The 26,420-nt window shown below is 37.8% G+C and overlaps 1 protein-coding gene across 4 annotated transcripts in view; it reads right to left on the bottom strand.

Moving 5' to 3' along the window:
- Positions 1-959: 959 nt before the first annotated feature.
- CDH7 (cadherin 7) overlaps positions 960-26,420 on the bottom strand; it is a 107,957-nt gene continuing 82,496 nt past the window's right edge. For 3 of the 4 annotated variants that reach the window (XM_073331690.1, XM_073331691.1, XM_073331692.1), the window contains 6 exons: positions 21,831-22,084; positions 17,127-17,263; positions 15,926-16,047; positions 13,943-14,060; positions 10,818-11,069; positions 960-3,571 (listed from right to left, as the gene is read on the bottom strand). In XM_073331690.1, the coding sequence (XP_073187791.1) occupies positions 3,078-3,571; positions 10,818-11,069; positions 13,943-14,060; positions 15,926-16,047; positions 17,127-17,263; positions 21,831-22,084 (1,377 nt within the window). In that variant the 3' untranslated portion in view covers positions 960-3,077. The remainder of the gene's footprint in view (positions 3,572-10,817; positions 11,070-13,942; positions 14,061-15,925; positions 16,048-17,126; positions 17,264-21,830; positions 22,085-26,420) is intronic. The other variant, XR_012157269.1, reaches the window with a different exon arrangement.

The raw sequence follows: 26,420 nt of genomic DNA, 5'->3' as shown, positions 1-26,420 counted from the left end.
GTATAACCAGGTTAGAAAAAAAAAAATTAGATAAGTTTATGGAGGATAGGTCCATCAATGGCTATTAGCCAAGATGGTTAGGGATTCAACTCCATGTTCCGGATGCCCTAAACTTCCAACTGCCAGAAGCTGGGACTGGATGCCAGGGGATGGGTCACTCGGAATTGCCCTCTTCTATTCATGCCCACTGAAGCATCTGGCTCCAGTCACTGTCAGAAGACAGGATACTGAGCTAGATGGACCATTGGTCTGATCCATTTTAGCCATTCTTAAGATCTTATAGTTAGTCAGCCACTTAGTCTTTAATAAGGCTTTCAACATTAGGCCCCAGAACAACAACAAACCCCCCTAAAATAAAGAATTTTAATCCAATGAAAAAATATGAAACACCATAATTGTGATACGCTGTGAAAAGTCCTTTTAAAAATTGCATTATATGTACTATAGTAATATCTCTCATCAAATATTAGAGATTTTTTAAATATAATACTTTTTATACCCAACAGACAAATGTGTGTAGTGTAACAACAGAGTTTCAGGATCATCTTCAAATTGTGTAATGGAAAATGGATACATGCAAGAATTTTCAATGCATTAAATAAAGTGGAACGGATTTCTTCCCATAGCAAATGCAAGGCAAAGCTGACACATTTTTATGAGAAAGGGGATATATTTTTTTTTATAAATATAAAACAGGAAAAAAGCAAGGCAGTTGTGCTGTTTACTTAAATAACACTGAAATCTCCTTTGAGTGATATGTGCTAAAATCAGCACTTTTGACTTCATAATCCAAATGCATGAATTATTTTATCTTCCCACCAACAAGGAGATTATTATAAAATTGTTCTCCCAGCACTTTGCTGATTTAACACCAACATAACACCTTACTTTTATTGAACTGCATACGCTTGATACTTTTTTCACTTTCTTTTATTGAAAATCTTACATATGTGACTAAAAGTCATGGGTAATATCTTTCAATTCCATTACAAAATCGGTCATCTATCTATCTATTTATCTATCTATCTCTCTCTCTATATATATATCTATATATATATATAGATTTAATACAACTATAAGCAAATCTACTCAATCATGAAGCAATGATTGTCTACAAAAACGTTATCCAAATTAAATAAATTTGTTGCAGATAATCAAAATTATGTTTTTAATGAGGCTGAAGGCCACTTTCACATAGTTAATTGATAATGCTGGATTGCAAGAATTACAAAGCCTTAAGGATATCTTCCCCCACCCCCATGTGCATCCATACATTAGGATTTCACTGTAAGGCTCCTCTTTTCAGAAAGAAGCACTTTCAGAGTGAACTACTCGTGGCATACTTCGGCCCCGACCCTTCAACACTTATGCTGAAGTCCTAACAAAGTCAAGTCACTGAAATTTAACACATGAATAATGTTTGTAAAATCAGGGCCTTATTTAGGAACTCGTCTACATATGCTTCAAAAAGGAAAAAAATGGAAAGAATATTAAAAGAAAACATTATTACTACTTGAATATATGCCTTATTTTCTAATAATAAATCATGAAAGATGAAGTATAAATATTGTCAGAATTATAAAAAAAAGTCTTATTCTAGGAAACCCTACTTCAAAATTGTACAATATTTTAACCTACTGCAATTGTCCTTCTATTTTGGCACTCCTGAATCAGTGTAGAAATTATGTGTTGTGAAGTTAATTCCTCTGGGGAAAATATTTATGTGAATCAGGATCAAAAGATGGATTCTGGAGTTTATAGCATTACATTGCTTAACATATGAAAAAAATTTTAAACAGTCTTTCACTGTGATTCATTAACAGCAAAAGAGAAGGGGAGAAAAAACCACGGTCTTTAAAGTCTTCCAAGCGCATAGGACATGTGACCTTGAAAACTAAATCTCGCACTAAAGACACTCCCAACTACCTCTGAGTCTTCTTTCGAAAATGCAATGTACAAATATTTTATTCAAATGTCTCAGACATGGTAATAGCTCAGAAGAATGACTGTGTGTCCTTGTAGCTGTGCTCCTTTTTGAGAGATGAATGGCGGGCTCGATTGCTGTACTGTAATTTCTCCATTTCCATGCTTCATTTCCTTCACGTATCTGAGACTGGAGAAAAATCAGCATGTTCTGACGCGTGTAATACCATGAGGCAGTAAAATGGACCTGAATTTAGTGGAGACTGGAGCTCCAAAATAAATATAACTCTCTATGTTAAATTAAAAAAAGAAACAAAAGATAAATTCTCCTGTACAAATCAGAAGAGACAATAAAAAATAACAAATAGACAGCAACTTTTTGCGTACCTACACAGGCATCACAAGCCCATTTTCAACGTTAAGAATCCCTTTCCATATTTTTTATTTTATGGGGATTGTAAATTATTTCAGTAAGACGATGACAAATATTGCAGGTTTTCTTAGCATGGTTTGCAATTATTTTTGTTTGTTTTGATAACCTAGGTATGTACAGAGATTTCTAATTAAATAGCTCTCGTCACCACCATCGCCACCAATAAAAATATTCTGCTGGGTTTTTTGTTTTTTTTGTCTTTTGTTTGTTTGGAGTTTTTTGAGCAAGCAAGCTGCATGCAACACTGTAAATAAAATTTGCCAACAGTTTTTTTTTTTTTAAATCAGAAAACTACAATATTGTAAGACTGTTTTGAATGGGATATTGTGTTTTGTTTGTTTCCTCTTCTACTTATCCCTTATTAGAGACTTTGCAATCTAGACATGGCAGTACTGTGAAGGCATCTCTAGGGTATCATTGGCTCATTGAAGTCACAGTGCACTACATACTCTTAGAAGTCAGTTGCCTCTGCAGGTATATAAGGGTTGCTATCTATTTGGATATGGCTGAGCGTCTCATTTTATCAAAAATGCCATCAAATGCTCAGGATCTGCGTGTGGTCAGTGCAGTCCCTAGGACAAGTCTAATGAAAATATGCTTCACCAAGGCAAAAAAACCTAAAAGGTTAAAAATGGAGAAATATTTACAACTTGCCTTTGTCCAGATGTTAAGTTTTTGTTTTTGTTTTTCTTCGGTGCATTTACATAGAAAGGTTCCAAGGCTATGAGTACAAGCTGTCAGGGCCAGTTCCGTACATATCCGCGAGTCGTTTAAAACGAGGCCCCCAGTCGCTGAGGTAATCGTAATTCTGATCAGAGTTTGAACTGATGGAATCTAAAGAGCTGAGTGACTCAGCCACTGAGCCACTTCCCTCAAAGGCATACGTCTGCAAGGAATCATATGGCGGGGCACAGGGATCCACATCAGCCTCTTTTAGTCTCTCCCAGATAAATTCCCTAAAAATGACATTATCTGGGATACTTTTAAAAGTTGGTCTGCTCAAGAACTGAATCTCGGGAGTCACATCCCTTCTGGTCTTGGTGTCTCGGATGATGTTGAGGTTTCTCAAGGCAGCCATATCAAAAGCCTCCGTGTCTTCTTCTCCGCCACCCTCATCATCATATCTGACTATGTTTTCCCTGATATCTCTCTCCTCATCAAAAATGAGTGGCTCTTTTTTCCGCCGTCTCATGGTGACAATCAGCAAGACCAGCACTGGAACACAAAAGACCAAAGTTTTAGTGATGATGAAGTTTGAATTTATCCTCCACTCAGATCTTTCCCAGTAGAGGAACTATTCCTCAGTTTACACCACACAGATCCTTTCCTTATCCAAGGAACACAATGCCCACATCATGCAGTTAGATTTTGAATCACTAGTAGGTTCTAAAATGGCTTTTAAACAAAGACCTTTTAGATATTACAGAATATATTTCCAGAGTAATTCTGACTTAATGTCTTCATCTTTATTGCTATATCCCACGCTATCTGCTAAACATAAATTTAAGAGCCAGTTGAGGCTGATTATTACAATCGTACAGCCACAAAATGAAAAAAGAGACCTTTTTCTGAACTCCTAATTGCCCAAGTGGTAAAAGCGCATTCATAAAGATACCACATGGATTTTAACAACCGTAGTTTGGGAAGGGATTGAATTAAAGTATGCCACCATAGGTTCACTGATAAAATACCTGTTCCTTGATTGGGAAACTCTGAGTTATTAAATAATGTCTAATATAAGCCTGACTTCATGGACTAAAAGCATCTCTGTATTAGACTGCACTTTGCTTTAATGTGCAAAATACCATAGTTGGTGCCTGTGAATATCTGATGAGAATTGCTAAGGCTGCGTGCGTTTACTGGATCAACCCCTAAAGTAATGATTTAAAAAATTCTGATACTTCGGGTTTCTTTTTTTCAGCTTAAAAGCCAAGATTAATTTATAGAGACTTAGCCAAAGTATAAGGAGGGGATTCACTCCAGGCATGTAATATACTTGCAGTCATTTACAGTTTAAATATGTTTTTGGTAAACAAACAGGTACTATTCATAAACATAATTTGAAGGGATTAATGTGAGTACTACATTCATGTCTGAAACATGACAGACTGTTACTTATCCTCCTAAAAATGATTTTTTTATTTTAACGTTGAAGCCTCTGAATAACTTTGATGGGATTAGTGGGAGCTATAATGTATACTTAAGGTTGTAAAAATCAGAAGACATTCGGTGGTAAAGCTGCTCTTCCACCCTATCTCAGAGCATTGTGCCTTGGTGCTATTTTTAAACTATCCTAAGAATATATTTTTGTAAAAAAATGCATGATCCAGGGTTATATCCTTCACCCCATAGCACTCACATACTTCTGCTGGATGTTACACAGACTTCTTAAAGGGAAAAGTTCCTGAAAGCTAATTTAGATTAATTTTGGTTTAAAGGAACTCAGTTCTCCTTTGGGCTGATTCTTTGCATGCCATGCTTCTTCATGGACTGAACTTTTGTTTCAGAATGCAAAACACTGAACATAAGGCTTTATAATATAAACAGAAGCACAACCAGACATATAGCAATATTAGGGTATACCACAATAATAAGAGTAGTTGAATTGAGCAACTACATAATGAAATATAAATTAGATACCATTAACCCAAAGACAAATTATGGGCATTAAATACATAAATAACTACCTTGGGACACTCCCCAACTACGTGAACTCTCCCCAAGTATTCTCATGTGTGACATCTGTGCAGTACATCATCCTCATAAGAACATCTTTTCAGGGAGGTATTTTCTACCAAGAAGTAAAGCTACACACAGGGCATAATTTAAGATGTGGGTCAGGTGGTAAAAATACCTAAGCAACTCAAAGCCATTCAGACTTCTTTTCTGTTTAGAAGTACCACACCATCCTCCTTATGTAGCTTTTCCAGCCCAGTGTCAAATTGGCCTACAGCATAATCAGACTTCGAAGACCGGTCTTTGCAGTTCCTTCCTGGGCACCTTCTGTGCCTTCTAAAAGTAAGACTGAAACAAGTTTTCTTCCTGAAGTTTTCTCTTTTTGACAAATATAGTAAGCAATGCATTATTTTTCATGTAATAGCTACAGGGCATGCATCTAATGATCCATCTATTAGCAGATGCCTTGTGATTGTGAATTATTGTGGCACCAGCCTATATTTTTTGTATGACATCTACTGGCACAAGAAAGACACACGTTACTTTGAGGCGGCAATGGTTTGGCAAACCCTATTCGGAGCCACATTTACATAAGTCTGAAATATTAGGAGTTTGACCTTTAAAAGGGATTTAAAGTAGTTGCCAAACATTTTTGTATTAGCAGAATCTGTTTTGTTGTAAATTATAGTATGGTGAACATAATATGTACACTGTCTCTCCCCCCATCTAACCTTATCTATCTATCTATCTCCTACATGCAATGGTTAAATTTCACTCTTAACAGGTTTTCTTACTAAAAGTGATATTTTTAAATGAAAGACAAATTACATTGCTAACAGTGATAAATTTGTGATTTAATTTAAGATCACTATAGACAGAACTAAGGGTTTTCTTCATCTTTTAGTTCTTCTTTTATATTTTTTACCATGTCAGTGTGACAATTTTTATTGCCATGTAGCAAGCATCTAATCACTTCCTTTAGTCAAGTGTAAATGTGTTTTCACACTCCTGTCATGCTGAGCAGACTTCATTTTGAGATTTAAATACCTGCTAATAAGTGAAAAATATGAAACTTAGTAGATACGCCTGCCTAGAGGTACAATAAAAATCAAGATAAAATGAATGTTTTATGTAGTATGCCTTGTACATCCCACTCTTGCTTGAAGCCAAGAAAAATATGAAGTCTTTCAAAAGGTTAAACATTTTAGCATTTAGATGGCTTGAAGAGATTATTAATTTCTAACTACTCCAGCAGCTATGAACAATAACATTTAACCTCTAAATGAACAAAGCCTTAGCTGCATTGCAGGGACTGTGGAGATTATTACAGGCCAAAACCAAATATCTGTGGTACCTAAAGCAAGCACGTCTGATTTTAAATGTAGTCTATTTCCCATTATGGCCTATTTCCTTTCCCATGTTCGTCACAGAACCAGTGATCAAGGCGGTAAAGAGTGCCTGACTGAATGACTAAAAAAGCTAATTTTATAGATTGTACAATGGAAATAAAAGTATAGTGCAAGCATTAGGTATACATATTAACTCTAAACAACCACACAGACAATAACATCACTGGTTGTTATATTTAATAAGCAAAACACCTAATACCATTTGCTACAAACAACTAATCCATGAACAACCAGAACAACTAATGGCTGGGACTACACTCAGATTTTGTACCAATTTAACTAGCTTGGTAGAAAAAAGCAATTGAGTTAAATCATTACAATGCCCTTATGTGGATGCAGTTATACAGATATAAATGTATTTATATCAGCACAGCTTGTTTGGATACATTTTGTCAAAATCAGCTATGCCAATAATTAACACCTTTCTGTCACTGCAACCATAGGAAAGGTTGTAACCATTTACCTTAAGCTGTTTCTGAACAAATACAGTTCAGTCAATGCAAAAACTGTGTGTAGACCAGTCCCAAATATAGTCCTGTTGAAGTCACTGCCTCTAAAAGCCATTGTGCAATGTGTGTAAATTTGAAGTTCTCACTTATCTTAGTAGGCTGTCACCCAGCATGTCTCCCTGTCTCTGTTTTTGTTCTAGACTTTCATTTTGTACTCAAGGCAATTGCTGCATCATTTTAAAGATGTAATAAATAGCTGTATGACATTCTTTATAGCCGTGTTTGTGGTCCTCTCTTCCGGGTTGTCTTTTGGCTAATACCCATTGCCATGCAACAGTCCCTTAAGCATATTCTCTAATATAGCAATAAACCACATCAGGCTTTGAATTAGTAAACTATTGGTTCATGCCTTGGATGTGTTATGAACCCTGAAGCTAAAGGCTGGGTATCTTCCACCATCTAAGAAATGCCTCAGTAGCCTTCTAATTCATACACTCTCATGGCTAGTGCAATCAGATAGCTCTTGTGGTTAAAGCAGATTGGGACTAGGAGATCTGTTCCCAGATCTGCACAGGTTTTCTGGGTGACCTTGAGTAAATCAACCTGGTTTAAATTTTCAAAAGTGACTGGTAATGTTGTATGCCCAATTTGAGAGATTTTAGCAGGGGATGATTTTCAGAGCGCAGGTTCTTAGCACCATCTGAAAATCAGCCCCCCTTCAAGGTATCTCAGGTTGGGTCACCCAATATTGACTCACCCCAAAACACCATTTACTTAAAGAAATACAAGACATAATCTCTGAGTCAGTTTCACATCCTGTGTCCATCTTTTATTTAGAATGTAAGCTCTTTAGGACAGGGACTGTGTCTTACAATGTATTTGTACCAAAATTGCACAGAGTCCCTGAACTCATTAGGACTCATTCGTGGTACAATAATATTAACAATTAATAAACAATTTGTATCTACTTTTATTTTAATTTTTAAATCTACTTTGGGAAGTTTAATCATTGTATTATTATATACTATAGCATATAGAAGTGTATACAATGAGGTGCAAAGACCTTTTTTTAGAATGGGATAGGAAAGTGGGTGCTGACGGTGGGTTACCATTTCAAGTATGGAACTACCAATAGGGAAAGCACATTACTAACCAGATTTCTGATTCTACCTGATGTTTCAATGTAATGGAAATTCCTGAGCTGTGGAAATAAGTTATATGTAACTTTACATGCAAATACTTCTTTTTGTGAGCTTTTACATATAATAAAATTGCAGTTACACACTATGTTAAATGCTTATTCTAAAAACACTTATTATTGCATCTGTGAGATGTTAACTGAAAAATAAATTACACTGAATGAAGTTACCATATAATTTTCAAAGGAGTTAAAGATTTCCTCTCTTATTTCTGAAAAGAATTATATACAGTATAAAGTGAATGACACCCAGCATAGTACTTTTCATATGTATTTTCATAGCATAAATAACAGCCATGTTTTTGTTGAAAACAACAGCTCTGCTGCAGAGTTGATACTGTGCAGCTTTTCTAAGTAATCGACTGACTATTGGAACTTTCTTGTGGAACGGAGTTTAGAAATCAATCTTCATCAGTCAGATTAGGGGCGGGGAAAGCTCACCCCTCTGGCCTCTCTACTTTGAGGCTCTAACTCTGGCATTCACTAGAGGACAACTTCAATGCCACCTGTTTAACATGCACCGGCAGCTTTGCATGTAAGCATCCAAATGTGACTTTGTAGGCAGAAAATGGTAAGGGGCTCAGCCATGCAAATGTCAATTCAGACAAGTAAAAGTGAGCTCTTTGGGGATATTCAGATGGCCAGTTTTGAAACCCCACAAAATGTAGTGAATGTCAATTCTTCTGACACCTAACATCAACAGCCAAGCAGCAAGCAGACATGTCCCTCATATGCTGCAGAACAAATTATTTAGATAATATGTTCTGAGATCCTCTCCTCTTCTCTTTGCCAGTGCTTGTGAACAGTCTCAAAGAGATGAGAAGCAGCACTGTGGTACCATGAGTTATCTGCTGCATTCCAACGCTGTTGCACTGAAGAGAATAAACAAGTTACTACCTGGTAACTTGACAACTAATAAGTTGGGTCTCTACTGAATATCTTCCCTGAGAAACATTGTCTCCTGTTTAAGAAATACACACACACACACACAAACAATCCTGTAAACCATGGTATGTTTTTACAGGACTTTGAAAATAACCGTCTCATTTCTTTATTTGCCAGAAATGATGGTATGAGAGTGCTGGGTGAGTGACTTTCTATGAGTACAGAAATTGTATTTCTGTAAATCACTTTGGGCCAAACTTGCGCCACCCTGTAGACTTCAACCAAGCAATGCCAATTTATACCAGATAAGGATCTGGCCATTAGTCACTGATCCAAATGTGTAAATATGGGAGGGCATGTATGTGTTCAGGAACTTTCTTTAGTTGTGCTGACGATCAGGGCAGTAATATTTTTTTTTCACATGGCTCCATTCCATTTTTAACCTCATTAACCTTACAAACTGTTATTAAGTATTGAAGGAGCAATTTAAGTACAGCAAAATGAGTAAAGAACAAATTTGAAAAGCTCCGTACTTTGCCCATCACAGGCTTAAAACACCAGAAACAGGAAACACTACAACCTGTGTAGAACCACTGTGTAAATTGACTGGGTTCTCAATACTCTTGTTGTTTTATTGTTCCGTTAACAGTGATCCAGGCAGTCTCTGCCTATTAGTTTTGAGCCTGTCTGGGCAGTGCAGAGTACCAGAAGAAATGATGTCTCAGGGAGGGACAAGGCATTATTTGGGGAGGTGTGGCCTGCTCTCCACCAATGCACCTAATTCACTATGCAGGCTCCTGTAGGGAAGGAGAGGCAATGGACTGCACTTAGAGACTTCGAAGTAGCCAACAGCAGGAAGGGGACACTGCCGGATCCAGTTGTTGTACACACAGTGGAGGAAACTACAGTAAACGCCTATTGGTGGGAACCACCTAAACTGATTCTGTATTTTAGCTACCTCTGTGGCTACGATACCGAACTGTGGACATTACAATCTCCCCACTCCTTTTGGGATGATACGCTCACCAAGAGTACTCATACAAGCCTTGATCCAGGAAAGCACTTAAGCATGTGCTCAGCTGGGGCCTCAAGCAACACTGGGATGCTGACTGCACCAGAATCTTGCACTGGGTGTGAAAAGATTAGGGAAGCTCCTTGGTTCCCTTTTCTGCTCCACAATCTTGAGTTTTTAATACTGTCACCGCCTAGTCAATTTCACTTTAGTCTCCACAGGGAAGTGAGAAATCCTGATACAACTAAGCTTCTAGCGTGATTTCACAATTTCACCTTTTCTCCCTCCCGTCTCTAGTTTCAGTTTTCACACAGAATGTAAAATGCAACTGTGCTAAATAACAAAAGGACGTCATGCAAATGCTACTCAATTAAATATGCTAATTCTCATCAATAAATTCATTTGTGACATTTGCTGTAAGTCTTTTGCTCTTTGCAAATCATTAAATGTTATAAATGAATATCTTTAAAAGAAACAAACTGTTTATAAATGTGCAAATTATATACTCAGTAAGTAATGTGAACGCTACCAGCTATATTATGTTCAATGAGAGAGATGTTCATAAATCCACTTTTTCACCTGCAACGTCTATCTATAACTATTATATCAGCTGCAACTGATATTATTCCTTCTACCATTACTTTCTGGCAGATTACCTTTGACATTATTTACCTACATACTATAAAATGCCTCTGTTGCTGGATTATTAGCTTTTCTTCCCTAAAGAAAACTGAGGATAAACAATAAACGAGATGCGGGGGCTTTGTTTGTTTGTTTGTTTGTTTGTCATACTGTACTTGGGGTGTAAATGAACAAAACACCAAGGACATACCTAATAATGTCAGGACGCAAGCAAGTATTGCTATAAGTGCGCCAGTGCTAAGTCCTGCAGGCAAGACGTATGCCTCTGCATTGCATGTTTGGGCTCTGCCGTCGGCATCACAGTCACACACTCTGATAGTGAGGGTATTGGTGCTACTAAGTGAGGGCGAGCCACTGTCCACAATGAATATTGGCAAGTAGAAAACAGCCTGTTCCTGTCTCCGGAATCCATTTCTCCTGGTTAGCACAGATGCGGTGTTGTCTAGAGGAAGAAAAAGACAAGTGTAAGACACTCAGAATTTCTATAGGAATAGTCCAAGGGAAAAATGCATTTTTTTTTCTGTCTGATGGACTTAAAGTTTTATATTATTTTATTAACTTCTTTGTCCTGGCCATCCACCGTAAGGAGCTGCGATGATATGTTCTGCTTGAGAATTTAGTTCTAGCCCATGCAAAAACCATTAAGGCCTGTATTTACCAGTAAGTTTTATGCTGGAATTGTGGAGGCCTATAAACTTTAATCACACTTGCAGTGCCACACTCATGAAGCAAAATCCCAGAAGGGGTGGGGCACAGTAAATTAAATGAAAAAAATTTGCACTTCACTTGTTTCTTTAAGTAGCTACACGGTGTATCAACACATAGATTTCACTTCTAATTTTGCAGGCTCTGTTTCCCCACTGTAAATGTGCATTGATATTAATGGAAGTTAGATTCACACAGGAAGAGGAAAAGAGGAGAATAAACCTCTGAAATCCACATTGTCACAGCTTGGGTCACAAAAAAAACATGGCATCCACACACGCAAACACATAATTGTGTGTGCAAATGCATAATTAGGTAATAGCACATCTAATTATTTGTCTGCATGCACCCAAGACCCATTTGTGTACACAAATAATGCAAGAATCTATAATGGGAGTCTGCACATGTTTCATGCTTACCCAGTGTACAGGAGTTTAAAACTGACCTAGAAAGAACAATTAGTTTATATATTCAAGGTCACAAGTGAGCTCCTCAAAATGGTGCACCTAGTGACTTAAAGACATATGGCAATGGAACCAATCACTTCAAAATCCATAATCACATCTCAGGTATCTTTTCATAAGAAAATAAAAAGCCATATAGCCTCTAGTAACAATAAAATAGTAGAATATCTGAGATTTAATTAACAGCTCTCAAGCACCCAAATATAGGTTTTTAAAATGTTATCAAGCTGCTCAAAGAGACATGGCTGTCACAACTGATTTGTAATGTTTAGTACTACAATTTAAGAGATATAAATAATAATTTTGCCCTCCTGAAGAAAGACAGTGGGAAATGACCATTTGCTGATGGTTCCTGACTGCACTCAACAAATGAATGGATAATAAAGAATCAAATCTGTATATCTTGCAGGTATTGCACTTTTAAAATATGTTTTATTAAACATGTTTTAAAATATATTAAAACAATTGAACAGTGTATTACTGACTTCTTTTGCGACTTTTTCTTCCCCATTTTAAAGTTTCAATAGTTCAGAATAACACACAATTATTTTACTTTTCCTAATATTAACTACAGTAAAATGAACACTTTGTGATCCGTAAACAATTGTACCCATGCTTAACTGTCCCACTGAATTCAACAAGGCCACCAACATACTTAAACTTAAGCATATGCTTAAGTGCTGTAAAGGCCCAGATGTTCAGAGTGATGCACAAAACTGTGTGTGTCTGTGCAAATCCTGACATACAGGGATTATTGTCCTTCTGTGGTACATACAAAAAAGTACATATACACTTTTGCACACACCCATTAGAAAGTATGAGCAATTATTTCTGAGCACACAAGTCTGGTATGTACAAAGTTAGATAATCAAAAACGGACAACTTCTGCCCTTACTTACACCTCTGTTGACTTTATTGCTGTGGCATGGGGTGTACTGATCTAGATTGTATGTTCTCTGGGGAAGAGAGTGTATTTTTACAATGTTATGGTACATTGCACAGTGTGTCCCAGAACCCTGCCTAGAATTTCAGAGGGCTAATGTATTCTAAGTAATAATATTAATAATAATAAATGCATTTGAGTCTTTAGGTCATGATCTATAAAATCACTTCAGCATATGCTTACTTGACTTCCGTACTGTTGTTCATATAAGTAAAGTTAAGCACATTGGAAAAACAAACTGTGGACAGCTGAATAAGACTCTTTATCAACAGACTGATTTTTTGTATTGTGGTCATTTCATTTTATATTTAGTTTGTATTCTTATTTTTGTTCAGGACAAAAGGTGAATCAAAGTGTGGATACAGTTTGAAAAATTGTCCACAAAAATAGTACCTTTTCACTCAAATTATGGTTAATCGTTTATTTTATTACAAGAGCAAGTTTTTTACTCCATTTCACACTGCAGAGCAAATAGAGCAGTGCAGCAGTGAGATGGGGGTCTATTGTATTCTATTTGCTTCAACCATTAGCTAAGCAGACTGCCAATGTCTAGCTGCCATACATATACAGCAATTAATGAGAACTCCAATAAGGAGTGTGTTCTCATCTCTTTTCACCAGTGGGAATGTGATGCCAATGATGGTCCTCTGTGTAGATCTTTGGGGAAATACAGTCCTAGACAGCATGTGTAAATATTGTAGGTAGCCTAAAAAATGAGCACTCAGCCTTCACCTCCAAAAACAACATTCAGTTGCTGAAAAGGTGTTTGTGGGGGTTTCACCAAAGGAATTCTCATTTTGCCATGCCTTTGGGGCTCATTTCTTTATGCCCTGAATTATATTAATAAAACATGAGGCCCAGGACATTTTTCAGTCACTGCCCTCAAGGTAAAATCTAATTTGGATAAAGATATAAAAATACAGGGAAAAAAGAGGGAAAAGGCACTTGGGGGAAAAGAAAAGATTTGAAGCCCCACTGTTTAGCTCAAGGCTCAAAATGATTTAAACAACAGTTTCTTCCTCTTGACAGATAATCTCTAGATAAAAGTTACTTAGGGGGCAGACTGCTCTTTAATTAATGCCCTCCCTGGCAGGGAAGTGCACCCCAGTGATGATCACTATGTGTCTGAAAAAAGAGTGGTGGTTACCTAAGGCGCCTAAGTCAGTGCTCCCCTAAGGCACCCAACAACATTTATATTTTTACCTTTGTTGTCTTGCAGAGAAAAGTTGTGGTTATTTGCTGCTTCTACTGTCAAACTGAAGTAGAACTGGTGACCACTGGGTGGGTCATCTTTATCAACAGCACTGATTTTCTGGATTACCTGAAAAGAGAGGGTTCGGTTGAAGTTATATTGAGTTTTATATTTTATATAATACAAAGCAGTATATACACGCATGCCCTATACACACAGCGCTCATGGTCAAGTGGTAAATCTCATTTATCATGCACCTTCAGCCATCTGACTTGCATTCTGCCCCCAACACCTTGTTCTAACATTTCAACCTTGTAAGCAATTTTAGACACCGTTAACTTTCATCTCCCATCTCCCCACTGAAAACGGTGAAGATAAATACTTTTCCTTTCCTTCCTCTACCCCAAACTGCACTGGCTCGAGGCACTATGTAGCCAATATTCATCCAGTGACAGGTTACGATCTAATATATCACCACTCATTAAGGATAGGAATGAGAGTTTTATAGTGTTGGAAAGGGGACACCTTATGTGTGAAAATAACAGTGGATATAATCTAGCACCAGAGAGAGAGAGACAAGCCTCTCACAGTTATTAGTGGGTGCAATTAATGCCACACTGTGTCTGCAAACCACAGGTGTAAATGTAAAGCCCAGATTTTAGAGTTAATTAAGGATGAGTAAAACAGAATTGAATATTAATTTAATCAACATTTTCTGAAACATGACAAACCATACGAAATATAACAGACTAGACCAGTGATGGGCAACCTGCGACCCATCAGCGTAATCTGATTGCGGGCAGCAAGACATTTTGCTGACGTTAACCATCCAATGCAGGGCCCATTGGCCAGGAACGGTCAACTGCGGCCACTGGGAGCTGCGGGGGGCCGTGCCTGTGGACGGTCAAAGTCAGCAAAATGTCTTGCGGTCCGCAATCAGATTACCCTGATGGGCCGCATGCGTCACGCAGGTTGCCCACCACTGGACTAGACTCATGTCTTTGATATTTATAAATTGTGAGTATGTGGTCATGAGTATCTGGAATAACTGATTAGAGCCAGGGACAGTGTGGGTAGATACTCATATGCAATTTGGTCAGTCCATCTTAATTTTTTATGGCTTACAAGACTCCTGCTGGTCCAATTCTAGGTTTCTTTTGAGCAAATGAGGCTAATCATGTTAATTTCTGTTGTAGTTTTAAATTTTGTTGTAATTTTGAAAAATGGACAGAACAGTGATGTCTTTTATGAAAGAGGAGGAAGACTGAGACTCTGGGAGATAGTACAGAAGTGGAAATCCTCCATGCAGAGGGCCATTGCATCCAGGATGGTACATGGATGCTGTGAATTTCAGGAATAAAATGGCCTCCAGGTTTCTAGGGGGTGAGGGGTTGGAGCAATGTGAATGGATCTCTTTGGGTCTGATTTTCAGAGGTACCAAGGACAAACAACTCCAGTTGAAGTCAGTGTGTGCAAGGAGGGGGTGCTCGGAACCTCTGAAAGTCAGACCTTGTGAGGGCAACCTTGTACAATTTCTAATACAAGAGAACTGTCACAGGGGATATTGTGCCCCTTAGACCCTTTTTTCCTAATTCAGCCAAACTTATGTCACCCACATTTAAGTTTTAGGAGTGCTAGAGGATATAGGAAGTGAAGTGCTGAGCACTCTTACTGCCTAGTGAGATCAGTGGGAATTAAGGGTGCTCATCCCTGTACAGAATCAAGCAAACAAAAGCATCATTTTGCTATGCAAGGACATCTGGAGTTTTACACGGCTTGTGCACATCTAATTTTTATTTCTGCAGCTCTTTCACCATAGCCAGTATGGTGGAGTTTTTAGACTTTGCTTAATATTTGTTTATGCTGCGCAGTCATTGCAAAGTGTCATTTGTATTGCAATAAGCTGACTGTCTTTTATCTTAAAGCTGGCATCTTTTCAAAAGAAATTACTGCCTAACTAATGTGAATAAACATCTGGAAATATTGATCTGCACCTGGCCAGGCTGAGCATTTTCACAGACTGTTGTCTCGTACTCCATGGCAAACTCGGGGGCATTGTCGTTGATGTCAAGGATAGTGATGGCCACATATCCTCTCCCAATCTGTGCTGGGTTCTCTGTGCAAAACAAACAAACACATAAACAAACAAAGACTCTTTACAAGTTATTTTTTGGATCAATATGCCTTTCATTTGCATTTTGTCTTGTGCACACACCTGCAAAATGAATTAAAACACCCCCTAGAAACATAATGAAAAATAAACTCTAGGATAGAAATCCTGGCCTTTTTTCAGACAATGGGAGTTTTGCCATTTACTTCAGTGGGACCGTATTTCACCACAGGGGTCAAATTCAAATTCCAATGGATAAACCTCAGGAGCAAAAAGTCCCTGGGGGGATGGGAATGAGGTGACATAAAAACCCAGCCACCTCGAGTGGGCTCACAGCCAGTCAGCATAGTACCATTCATCTAGGATGGGGCATGGTTAGAATGGATATGAGATGCATTTATTCAGTTAATTCCCCTCAGTAATTCAGGGAAGCCTATGACATAATTTATGGCTTCCCTGTAACTGTGGGTAGCATAAGAGAAGTACCATCTAACCACCCAAGTCATTCTCCCTGCAATTCCCTTACTATTAAGAGTGAATCTAGTTCTAGGAATCTAGCACCTTTATTTGCAGACATGGTGTAATTCCTCTCAAACCTGAATTACATCCCCAAATTGAAGCAATCATGGATTTTAGCAATAGGGACCTATGCTTTCTATTGGTGTGCAAGACAATTGCCAATCTGTGGTAAAAGGGGTATTGCACAGTAAACTGATAATCACAGAGTTCAGAGGACATGTGTCTTAATGAATAAAATACCTGTCTGCAATGAGATAGGTCTAACTGACTGCACAAGGTGTGAGGCAGAGGAGGTGTTAGGTAGGTAGGTAGGTAGGTAGGTCCTATCTATCTATCTATCTATCTATCTATCTATCTATCTATCTATCTATCTATCTATCTATCTATCTATCTATCTATCTATCTATCTATTATTTACAACACAGTCCTCATCACATTATCTATAGTGAGATCAGATATATAGGTCTACATTTTCATATTTTTATTCAATGCCATCAAGCAATTATTATAATTGAACCTGAATCTTTTGTTCATTCTGTGTATAAAACCTTTAAATTGTAACTTACGACTCTCCATAGCCAAGACAGTGATGTTATGAACAGCATTCGTTTCTCTATCCAAAGACTTGGCAGTTGTAATGACTCCACTGTTGGCATCAATATTGAAATATCTCTCCAGGTCTGTGTTTCGGTCGATTGAGTACCTAGGTGAAAGGTTAAAGAAAACTTCTGATCTATGTTCAGCTATAGTTTATCAAAACATTTCACTAATTTCTCATTAGATAGAAAGAGCACTCATTGTTTCCCCCTTTTTGACTCTTTTTCTTCATTGCTCAGGTATTGCTCAGGTTTCCTGGAAGAAGCAAAACTGTATATGCTGCCTCTTGAGGCTACAAAGTGAACAGTGCTAAGAGATGCTGGCTCTGTTCCCGTACATAATGCCTTCTTCAGTGAGGTTACAGGTATTTCCTTATCTTTTCTTACTTTCCTCCTTAAGGGAGCCATTCATTTATTCATGGAATAGCATACTCCTGAACCCAAACCTAATATGAATCACAACTGGAAGCTTGCTACAGGGCTGTATCAAATTCATGCAGCTCCCAGCAGAGCTGGCACTGACAGAAACAGAACTTAAGTCACTCGTGGAAGAGCTCCTGTCTTACCCTGTGCTATGGGTCTGGGGAAAAAAATACTTGGAGGTCAGGGGATTACATATTTGCCTGCCAGCTCCTGGTGCTTTATTGTCATTAGACAAACACATTGAGTTTCTTGGCTTAACATATTGTTTGCTAGGAAGGGGGAGACAGAAAACAAGCAGAAAACACAGAGGGAAGGGAGAACCCTGTCCATTGTTTACTTTTCCTGTGTGAAAATGGGAGATGGGATTATGCAGTTTTAGGTTTACTAACAATGACTTCTTGACATACCATGCTTATTTACTACTCAGTGTGAGTTAAAGAATCATCATCTGGCCAAACATTATAATTACTGTCATAACAATGCAACAACTTCACTTGTGGTATATTACTGATCAAACCTTGTAAAAATGTGGAACGGTCGAATTACAGTAGATATCCCAACGAGATCACTTCCCAGATATAATGACCATATACCATTATGCATTTGTACTATATTGTACTATGCCAGTTTGTTCTGTGCTGTACTACATTGCTTTCATCTGTCCCTTTAGACTGCAAGTTGTCTGGAGCAGAAACTTGTTATACACTTGGTGTTGCTTTACTGTAGAATATTATGTGCTGAGGGTTCTATAGCAACAGAAGCGCTAATGAAAAAACTTTTTGGCATTCAACATTTAGAACTTTCCCTTTCTCATCAGCAAACACTCCTTTTTATTTTATTGTATTTCTTGTCTTTTCTATTTCAACGTTTCCTTTTCTCCATGCCAGAACTGCTGTGTATTTGGTCAGCAATGCTCATCAACTGTTTCATGGCTGGCATGTTATCCCTAGAGACTATGCTGTACCTGTCACCTTTGCAATGCAGTCAGTCTTGCCCAGCAGTAGGGATTCAGTCCCTTGCCAAACATCAGGCTTTCCAGTTATTAACGCTATCACTGTGCAATCTGATGAGCCAAAGATTTACTGGTTTAAAAACAACAGATTACATAAATTGCAACACATATGGCTAGAAGAAGAAAAAAAAATGAATGTTTCTGAAAAAGAGATTTCCCCTAATACTTACTTACAAGTACTGCATCCATACTCAGATTCTAAAAATCTATTTCAACGTGATTTAATCTTTTAATTCCTTACTCTCAGTTGTATTTGAAAATTAGTTTGGCAGGTCTTTTGTCAAAGCTATTTCAAACCTCAATAATTCTCAGTACCTTTTGAGATAACCCCTGCTTTTCTTACCACACCCTCTATTTTTCTTTGATGTCAAGGTTTAGAAGTGTCTAATCTTATAATCACAATATCCCACTCAATATTTCAAGACATGTATAAATTCAGTTCTTTTGTCAATATCCATTTTCCTTCTTCGAACATATATTGTTGAAATAATCATCTAAACTTCCTAAATGGATCAAGAAAAGTAATATATTATATTATATATATTATATATGTATTCTATATATATGTAAAAGACTCTTTTATGCTCTTCCAATCCTGGTGAGTCTGAACCTTTATGTAAATTATAGCAGATTCAGGACAGCTCTAATTTATATCAATGGTTTCTCACGGCATGATTTCGGCACCCAGGGATTATGATGGCATTGGCACATCCTGTCTATTTCTCTGGTTTCTTTCTCCAATCACACCCCCTATGTGGAGCTATGCAAATAACAGATTTTTTGGTTCACTTGTAATTCTGAAAAACTGTTTTGGGACAACTCAAAGACAATCATTTTTTGAAATTTTCAAACAATTGAAAAATCAAAAAATAAAATTTCATTTCCATTTTGAGCAGTATTTAAACATTTTTATTTAATTAATAAAACTAAAGGAAATTTCAAGAGGAAAACTCATTTTGAATCAAAAAATCAAAAAATGTTTTGTAAATGTTGAAACAAAATGTTTCAAGGAAAGGATTTTTTTGTTTGTTTTTTACACAAACAATCAGGTGAAACTGAAACAAATTAGTGAACCATTTTGATGTAGCTGAATCTACATTTTTGGCAGAAAAAAGTTTTGTTTAAAAATTTTGGCCTGCTCTACCCCTGAGTCCACACAACCTTGGGATGCCCTTCAGCCCAGAGAAATCATCAAGATGCCAATTAACCTAGTTTTATGGCTGCTTTGTGCTGCTGGAGTGGTGCAAATTGACAAAAGTGAGATTAAAAATTTGACTCTCACCCTTTTACAGGAAAAAAAGAGAGCAGTCAGGATGGATTGCATATAGATGGAAGTTGGAACTAACACTAACCCTTGCAGTTCTGCTAAAACCAAATTTTATAAACCAGATGCTAACAACACTGCCAGAAAACATTGCCGTGGCAGAGAGAGCTTAGTGAAGATAAATTTCAGAAGTAAGTCCATGCCAACTCATCCATCTAGTACTTGTTTGTACATTTATTTTCAATCTGTTGCTAATATATATTGAGAAAGAGAGAGAGAGAACACATACATCACCTCTTCATGTGAGATACATGCTTTATTTTTACGTTAGGGTTGCTGCATTGTAAAGTACAGAGCCACAACACAGTGATAAAATCACCTTGAATAAGTGTAAATAAAAATTAGATAACAGCAGAAAAGGTGAAATAATTAATTAGTACCATATAAAGTTTTCAGTGTGTATGCCAAATGAATAATATTAACAATAATAACACTTAACAGCAACTTTCTCTTAAACACATTTCCCTATTTTCCACAGGTCTCAAATAGGTTAGAATTTCAGTGGGACAGAAATATTACATAAAACTTTTACTTATACTGTCCCTATCGTTTGGATAGCATTGTGACATCTAGTATTAACACCTATACAGTACTTAGAAAGTGATCACATAAGTTAAAACACAGCCAGATCACTGTAATTCTTTTTCTGTCACTGTTCCTCTCCCCCCACACAACCACAAACATAAAATTCACTCTCTATATGTGGCTCCTTGTCATATGTTCATAATATGTGGATTCCAAGCATGATATTGTGGCAGATTATCCATCTAAACATGCAGAAAGAAGGAGGGAAATACCTGAAACAGATTTTTCATTCCCTCCCTCGTAGGAGGGAAATGTGACCACATCTTTCCCTGTGGTGATGGCAGATATTTTACCTCAGTGGGACCAGTAAAAGGCACACAGCCAACGTATCTGAGACATCCCCTCTATCATGTTTAGAACACCATTTATACTTATTGTAACCCCTGCTGAGTCTTCATTGTCCGTATGCCATCAAATATATTTCTTGACTCTGTCCATTTCTGTGATATATGGACAATTTGCACTGTGGAACCTCAGGTCCAAGTTTCTGCACTATAATATTAAAATGTTTTTGTTTTTACTGTTACTTATATGTATTACTGTAGGGCCTAGTTATAAGGTCTTTTCACTTAGGGCTTCTGGTAGGAATTTCAGAAGCACCTAAGGCTGAAAATCAATAGGACTCATGCTCCTAAGTTCTTTTGAAAATCCCACTCTTTATATATTTATAACCTTTATCTTAAAAATCATTTTTGTCTGGTAATTATACAAAGCGTGGACTGTATAGATTAAATATATAAGTAATTAATCTTTATATTGTAATAGAAAGAGTGAGCCTGAAGCAGCTGAATAATAAAGCTGAAATAATGCAAACACATATCTTTCAAACAAATAACTATAAAAATATAATTTGCTAAACAAATGAAACTCCAGTTTGTTCTTCTTTTGAATACAAATTCTACAACATACACATTGTCAATGCATCCAGAAAATGCATCACTTCTTTTTTGTACATAGTTTTCTCTATAATAGGTTTGGCATAAATGATTTAATAGGGACATAAATTATGGTTTGTGGATTCTTCCTAACCGCTGCTGAACTTGGATAATCAAGTGATTTTTTTTGTTTCAGAAACCTGAATATATTATATATATCTATATCTATATCTATATCTATCTTTAAAGAGATTTAAATAAATTGTTTATCAAAGCTACTGCAACACTGGAGTCAAAATAAACAAACTTTTTAAACAGCACGGACATATGCTGAAAAAACTAAATAATCCCTTCCGGTATAAATTAATAATCCTGAAATACACTGGACAAAATGACTTCAAAGGACAACATGCATACGTACGTATGTACATACATAAACAAAGCCTCATAATTACCTAACAGGGCTGTTCAAGATATCAGGGTCATGGGCTGCAACTGTTCCAATGATGGTGCCAACCTTTGCTGCTTCAGACACTACCATGGAATACAAATGGGAAGTGAATACAGGAGGCTCATCCACATCCTCCACAATTATCTTCACTGTTGTCATATCGCTAAAGGGCCCCAGACTTTGAAAGCGAGAGTCAACATGCTTATTTGCTGCTTCTATCCTCAGTGTATAGCTTGTTTTAGCTTCAAAATCCAGCTCCTAGAAAGAGAAAGTTATTTTGAAATTTAATTACTAATTAAATAGATGGTGCAGCAAAGCTCTTGCATTTACAAATGTCAGTATAGATATATATAAAGAACTCTGCCACTGGTATCCAGGCAGCATTTTTGACTGGCAGATCACTGAAAACTACTGATCTTTAGCATTTAGCTTTCCACTATTTGCAGTATGTCCCTTGGTCTAATCCAAGATATTTTGATTGATTCTAAGGCTGCCAATTAAAGCTAAAGTTATTTTCCATCAGTGCATTAATTTAGTAGTTATAAAACAACAGGCAACTGCCAAGGGAAAGAGCAAAAATTCAACAGGAGAAGCCAGTGCAGCTTAACCAAAATGGAGTGAGAGTACAAAACAAAAAACAAAACTTTACCATGTGGTTTTAATGAACACTTATTGAAACGTATAAAGACAAATGAGATGTCCTGTCTGAAGGGGATTTTCAAAAATGCCCGGCATTGGACTAACTCTGCTCCTACTAAAGCTGATGGCCAGTGATGACTATTTTTGAAAATCCCTCTCTACGGATGAAATCCCTGTGATTTCCCAGGGCCAGAATTTTGCCCAATGTTTTTAATGTGTGTGACTCCTTCATTTTGTGTTATGAGTATTTACCATCCATATAATATCACTTTATCATTTCCTTTTTACTACACTGTCTAGGGCCACACATTTGGCAGGAGCTACTCACTAGAAATTATCATTTAAAAGACTACAACAATTGGACAGAATTTTGAGACAGTGTTAGGAAGATACTGACCAATGGGATGGTCCAAATGCAGAAGCAGTTTGGATACAGTGCACTGCCGCAAATCAGCATCACACTGTATTGTCTGCATTGTAGCATATTGCATCTGGATGTAGCCCAGAGAACATTTGATCTAGACTATTTATCAGTCTATGCAAAAGTTGCTTCACTTGGTTTTGCCTCATTAATATCCACTATATAAATATATTTTTCGCAGACAATACTATATTAGATGTCAATAAGAAACACACAGCACTCAATATTCCAGACCCAATAATCTTTTCCAGAACACAAGGATATGATTTGGATAGTAGCCTCCATGAAACTAGAGGACAAATTTTACTGATGTTGATATTACATCCTGCTGCAAAAGAAGTCCCTGAAAGAAAGAAGTGAATTAATATCAGTGATATGCCCATACTCTACAATGTAATGTCTCTGGCTACCATGAAGGTCTGAGCCGGATAGAGTCAGGATGCACTGAGTGCCTAGCTACCGAGCTGCCTTCTACATTACAGAAGCATTCATTTCTACACAACAATGAAGGGACTGAAGCCTTGCTAAGTCTGCAGTTTGGTTAATCAGCTACACTTTCAAACTATATTCATGAGACTATAAAATACTTACAGAAAATTGGTATGATTGTACAGATACTGGAAACAATTGTTAACATCTGAAATGCCCTGCGACAATAACCTGCTGATATCTGCAAAACGTCTTTATACACACTTGGAGGAACAGTATTTATGGGAATTATTAGCCAAATCAGAACCGAAACATAAATCTGCTAACCTGCATACATTGTAGGCCAATCTCTCCTCTCAGTTACACTGATATATATATATCCAAAGTAAGTCCATCAAAGTCAACGGTGTTTACATTAATTTTACAGTCCAACCTGAAACAGTGTATATACCTGCATAAATAAGAGAAGAATTTGGCCTATTGTGTTCAAAAGGAGATGAACTTTTCTAAACTCCATGTGGAAGTTCACTGTTTTGCTGAATAGGGATGGGCTTAGACATGTGCTTTAAGTTATGCATTTAAAGAATTGGTAGGGGAAGTAGAAGTGTGTGGCAACCTGGGCAGCAGTGACCATGAGATGGTCGAGTTCAGGATCCTGACACAAGGAAGAAAGGAGAGCAGCAGAATAAGGATGCTAGACTTCAGAAAAGCAGACTTTGACTTCTCAGGGAACTGATGGGCAGTATCCTCTAGGAGGTTAATATGAGGGGGGGAAAGGAGTTGAGGAGAGTTGTCTGTATTTTAAAGAAGCCTTATTGAGGGTGTAGGAACAAATGACCCTAATGTGGAGAAAGAATAGAAGATATGGCTTAACAGTGAAATCTTCTGTGAGCTTAAACACAAAAAAGGAAGCTTACAAGAAGTTGAAACTTGGGCAGATGACTAGGGAGGAGTATAAAAATATTGCTCAAGCATGCAGGGATGTAATCAGAAAGGCCAAGGCACAAATGGAGTTGCAACTAGCAAGGGAAGTGAAAGATAACAAGAAGGGTTTCTACAGGTATATTAGCAACAAGAAGAAGGTCAAGGAAAGCATGGGACCCTTACTGAATGGGGGAGGCAACCTAGTGACAGATGATGTGAAAAAGCTTAAGTAGATAATGCTTTTTTTGCCTCGGTCATCACAGACAAGGTCAGCTCCCAGACGGCTGCACTGGGCAGCACAATATGGGGAGGAGGTGAGCAGACCTCAGTGTTGAAAGAGCAGGTTAAGAACTATTTAGAAAAGCTGAACATGCACAAGTCCACGGGGCCAGATGCAATGCATCCGATGGTGCTGAGGGAGTTGGCTGATGTGATTGCAGAGCCATTGGCCATTATCTTTGAAAACTCGTGGCAACCAGGGGAGGTCCCGGATGATTGGAAAAAGGCAACTATAGTGCCCATCTTTAAAAAATGGAAGAAGGAGAATTCGGGGAACTACAGACTGGTCAGCCTCACATCTGCCCTGCAAAAATCATGGAGCAGGTCTTCAAGGAATCCATTTTGAAGCACTTGGAGGAGAGGAAGGTGATCAGGAACAGTCAACATGGATTCACCAAGGGCAAGTCATACCTAACCAACCTGATTGCCTTCTATGATGAGATAACTGGCTCTGTGGATATGGAGAAAGTGGTGGATGTGATATACCTTGAGTTGAGCAAAGCTTTTGATACAGTCTCCTACAGTATTCTTGCCAGTAAGTTAAAGAAGTATGGATTGGATGAATGGACTATAAGGTGAATAGAAAGCTGGCTAGATCGTCAGGCACAACGGGTAGTGATCAATGACTCAATATCTAGTTGGCAGCCAGTATCAATTGGTGTGCCCCAGGAGTCGGTCCTGAGGCCGGTTTTGTTCAACATCTTCATTAATGATCTGGATGATGGGATTAATTGTACCCTCAGCAAGTTCATGGATGACACTAAACTGGGGGCGGGGGTAGATATACTGGAGGGTAGGGATACGGTCCAGAGTGACCTAGAAAAATTGGAGGATTGAGCCAAAAGAAATCTGCTGAGGTTCAACAAGGAGAAGTGCAGAGTCCTGAACTTAGAATGGAAGAATCCTATGCAGTGCTAACAGGCTGGGGATCGACTGGCTGCAGAAAAGGGCCTGGAGATTACAGTGGATGAGAAGCTGGATATGAGTCAACAGTGTGCCCTTGTTGTCAAGAAGGCTAACGCCATATTGGGCTGCATTAGTAGGAGCATTGCCAGCAGATTGAGGGTTGTGACCATTCCCCTCTATTCAGCAGTGGTGAGGCCACATCTGGAATACTGCATCCAGTTTTGGGCCCACTACTACAGAAAGGATGTGGATGAATTGGAGAGAGTCCAGCAGAGGGCAATGAAAATGATTAGGGGGCACATGATTTACGAGGAGAGGCTCAGGGAACTGGGATTGTTTAGTCTGCAGAAGAGAAGAATGAGGGGGGATTTGATAGCTGCTTTCAACTACCTGAAAGGGGGTTCCAAAGAGGATGGATCTAGACTGTTCTCAGTGGTAGCTGATGACAACAAGGAGTAATGGTCTCAAGTTGCAGTGGGGGAGGTCTAGGTTAGATATTAGGAAAAACTATTTCACTAAGAGCATGGTGAAGCACTGGAACGGGTTAACTAGGGAGGTGGTGGAATCTCCATCCCTAGAGATTTTTAAGGCCCAGCTTGACAAAGCCCTGGCTGGGATGATTTAGTTGGGGTTGGTCCTGCTTTCAGCAGAGGGTTGGACTACATGACCTCCTGAGGTCTCTTCCAACCATAATCTTCTATGACTCCATGATTCTATGTTTAATGATTTCTTGAATCAGAGCCTAAAGCATTCAAAAAACATGTCCAAGTCAGTCATTCTGAGCAGTTCAAGTATTAAAATAAAGTAGATTCTCTTGATCTACCGTAATTTTGATATATGAGTGAACTGTTTTTTTAATTTTTGTTACAAAAACAAGTACAGTTATTTTGAATCTCAACCTCCATTTAGTTTTACATCTGAAATACAACAATCTGAGGAATCCACATGTGTCAGCCATTCAGCATCAGTATCCATGGTGCCGCTATCATGATGTAG

This window comes from Lepidochelys kempii, chromosome 2 (assembly GCF_965140265.1).
Source record: "Lepidochelys kempii isolate rLepKem1 chromosome 2, rLepKem1.hap2, whole genome shotgun sequence".
NCBI lineage: Eukaryota > Metazoa > Chordata > Testudines > Cheloniidae > Lepidochelys > Lepidochelys kempii.
Note: the sequence above shows the minus strand (reverse complement) of the source record. Positions and strands in the feature narration are given on the sequence as shown.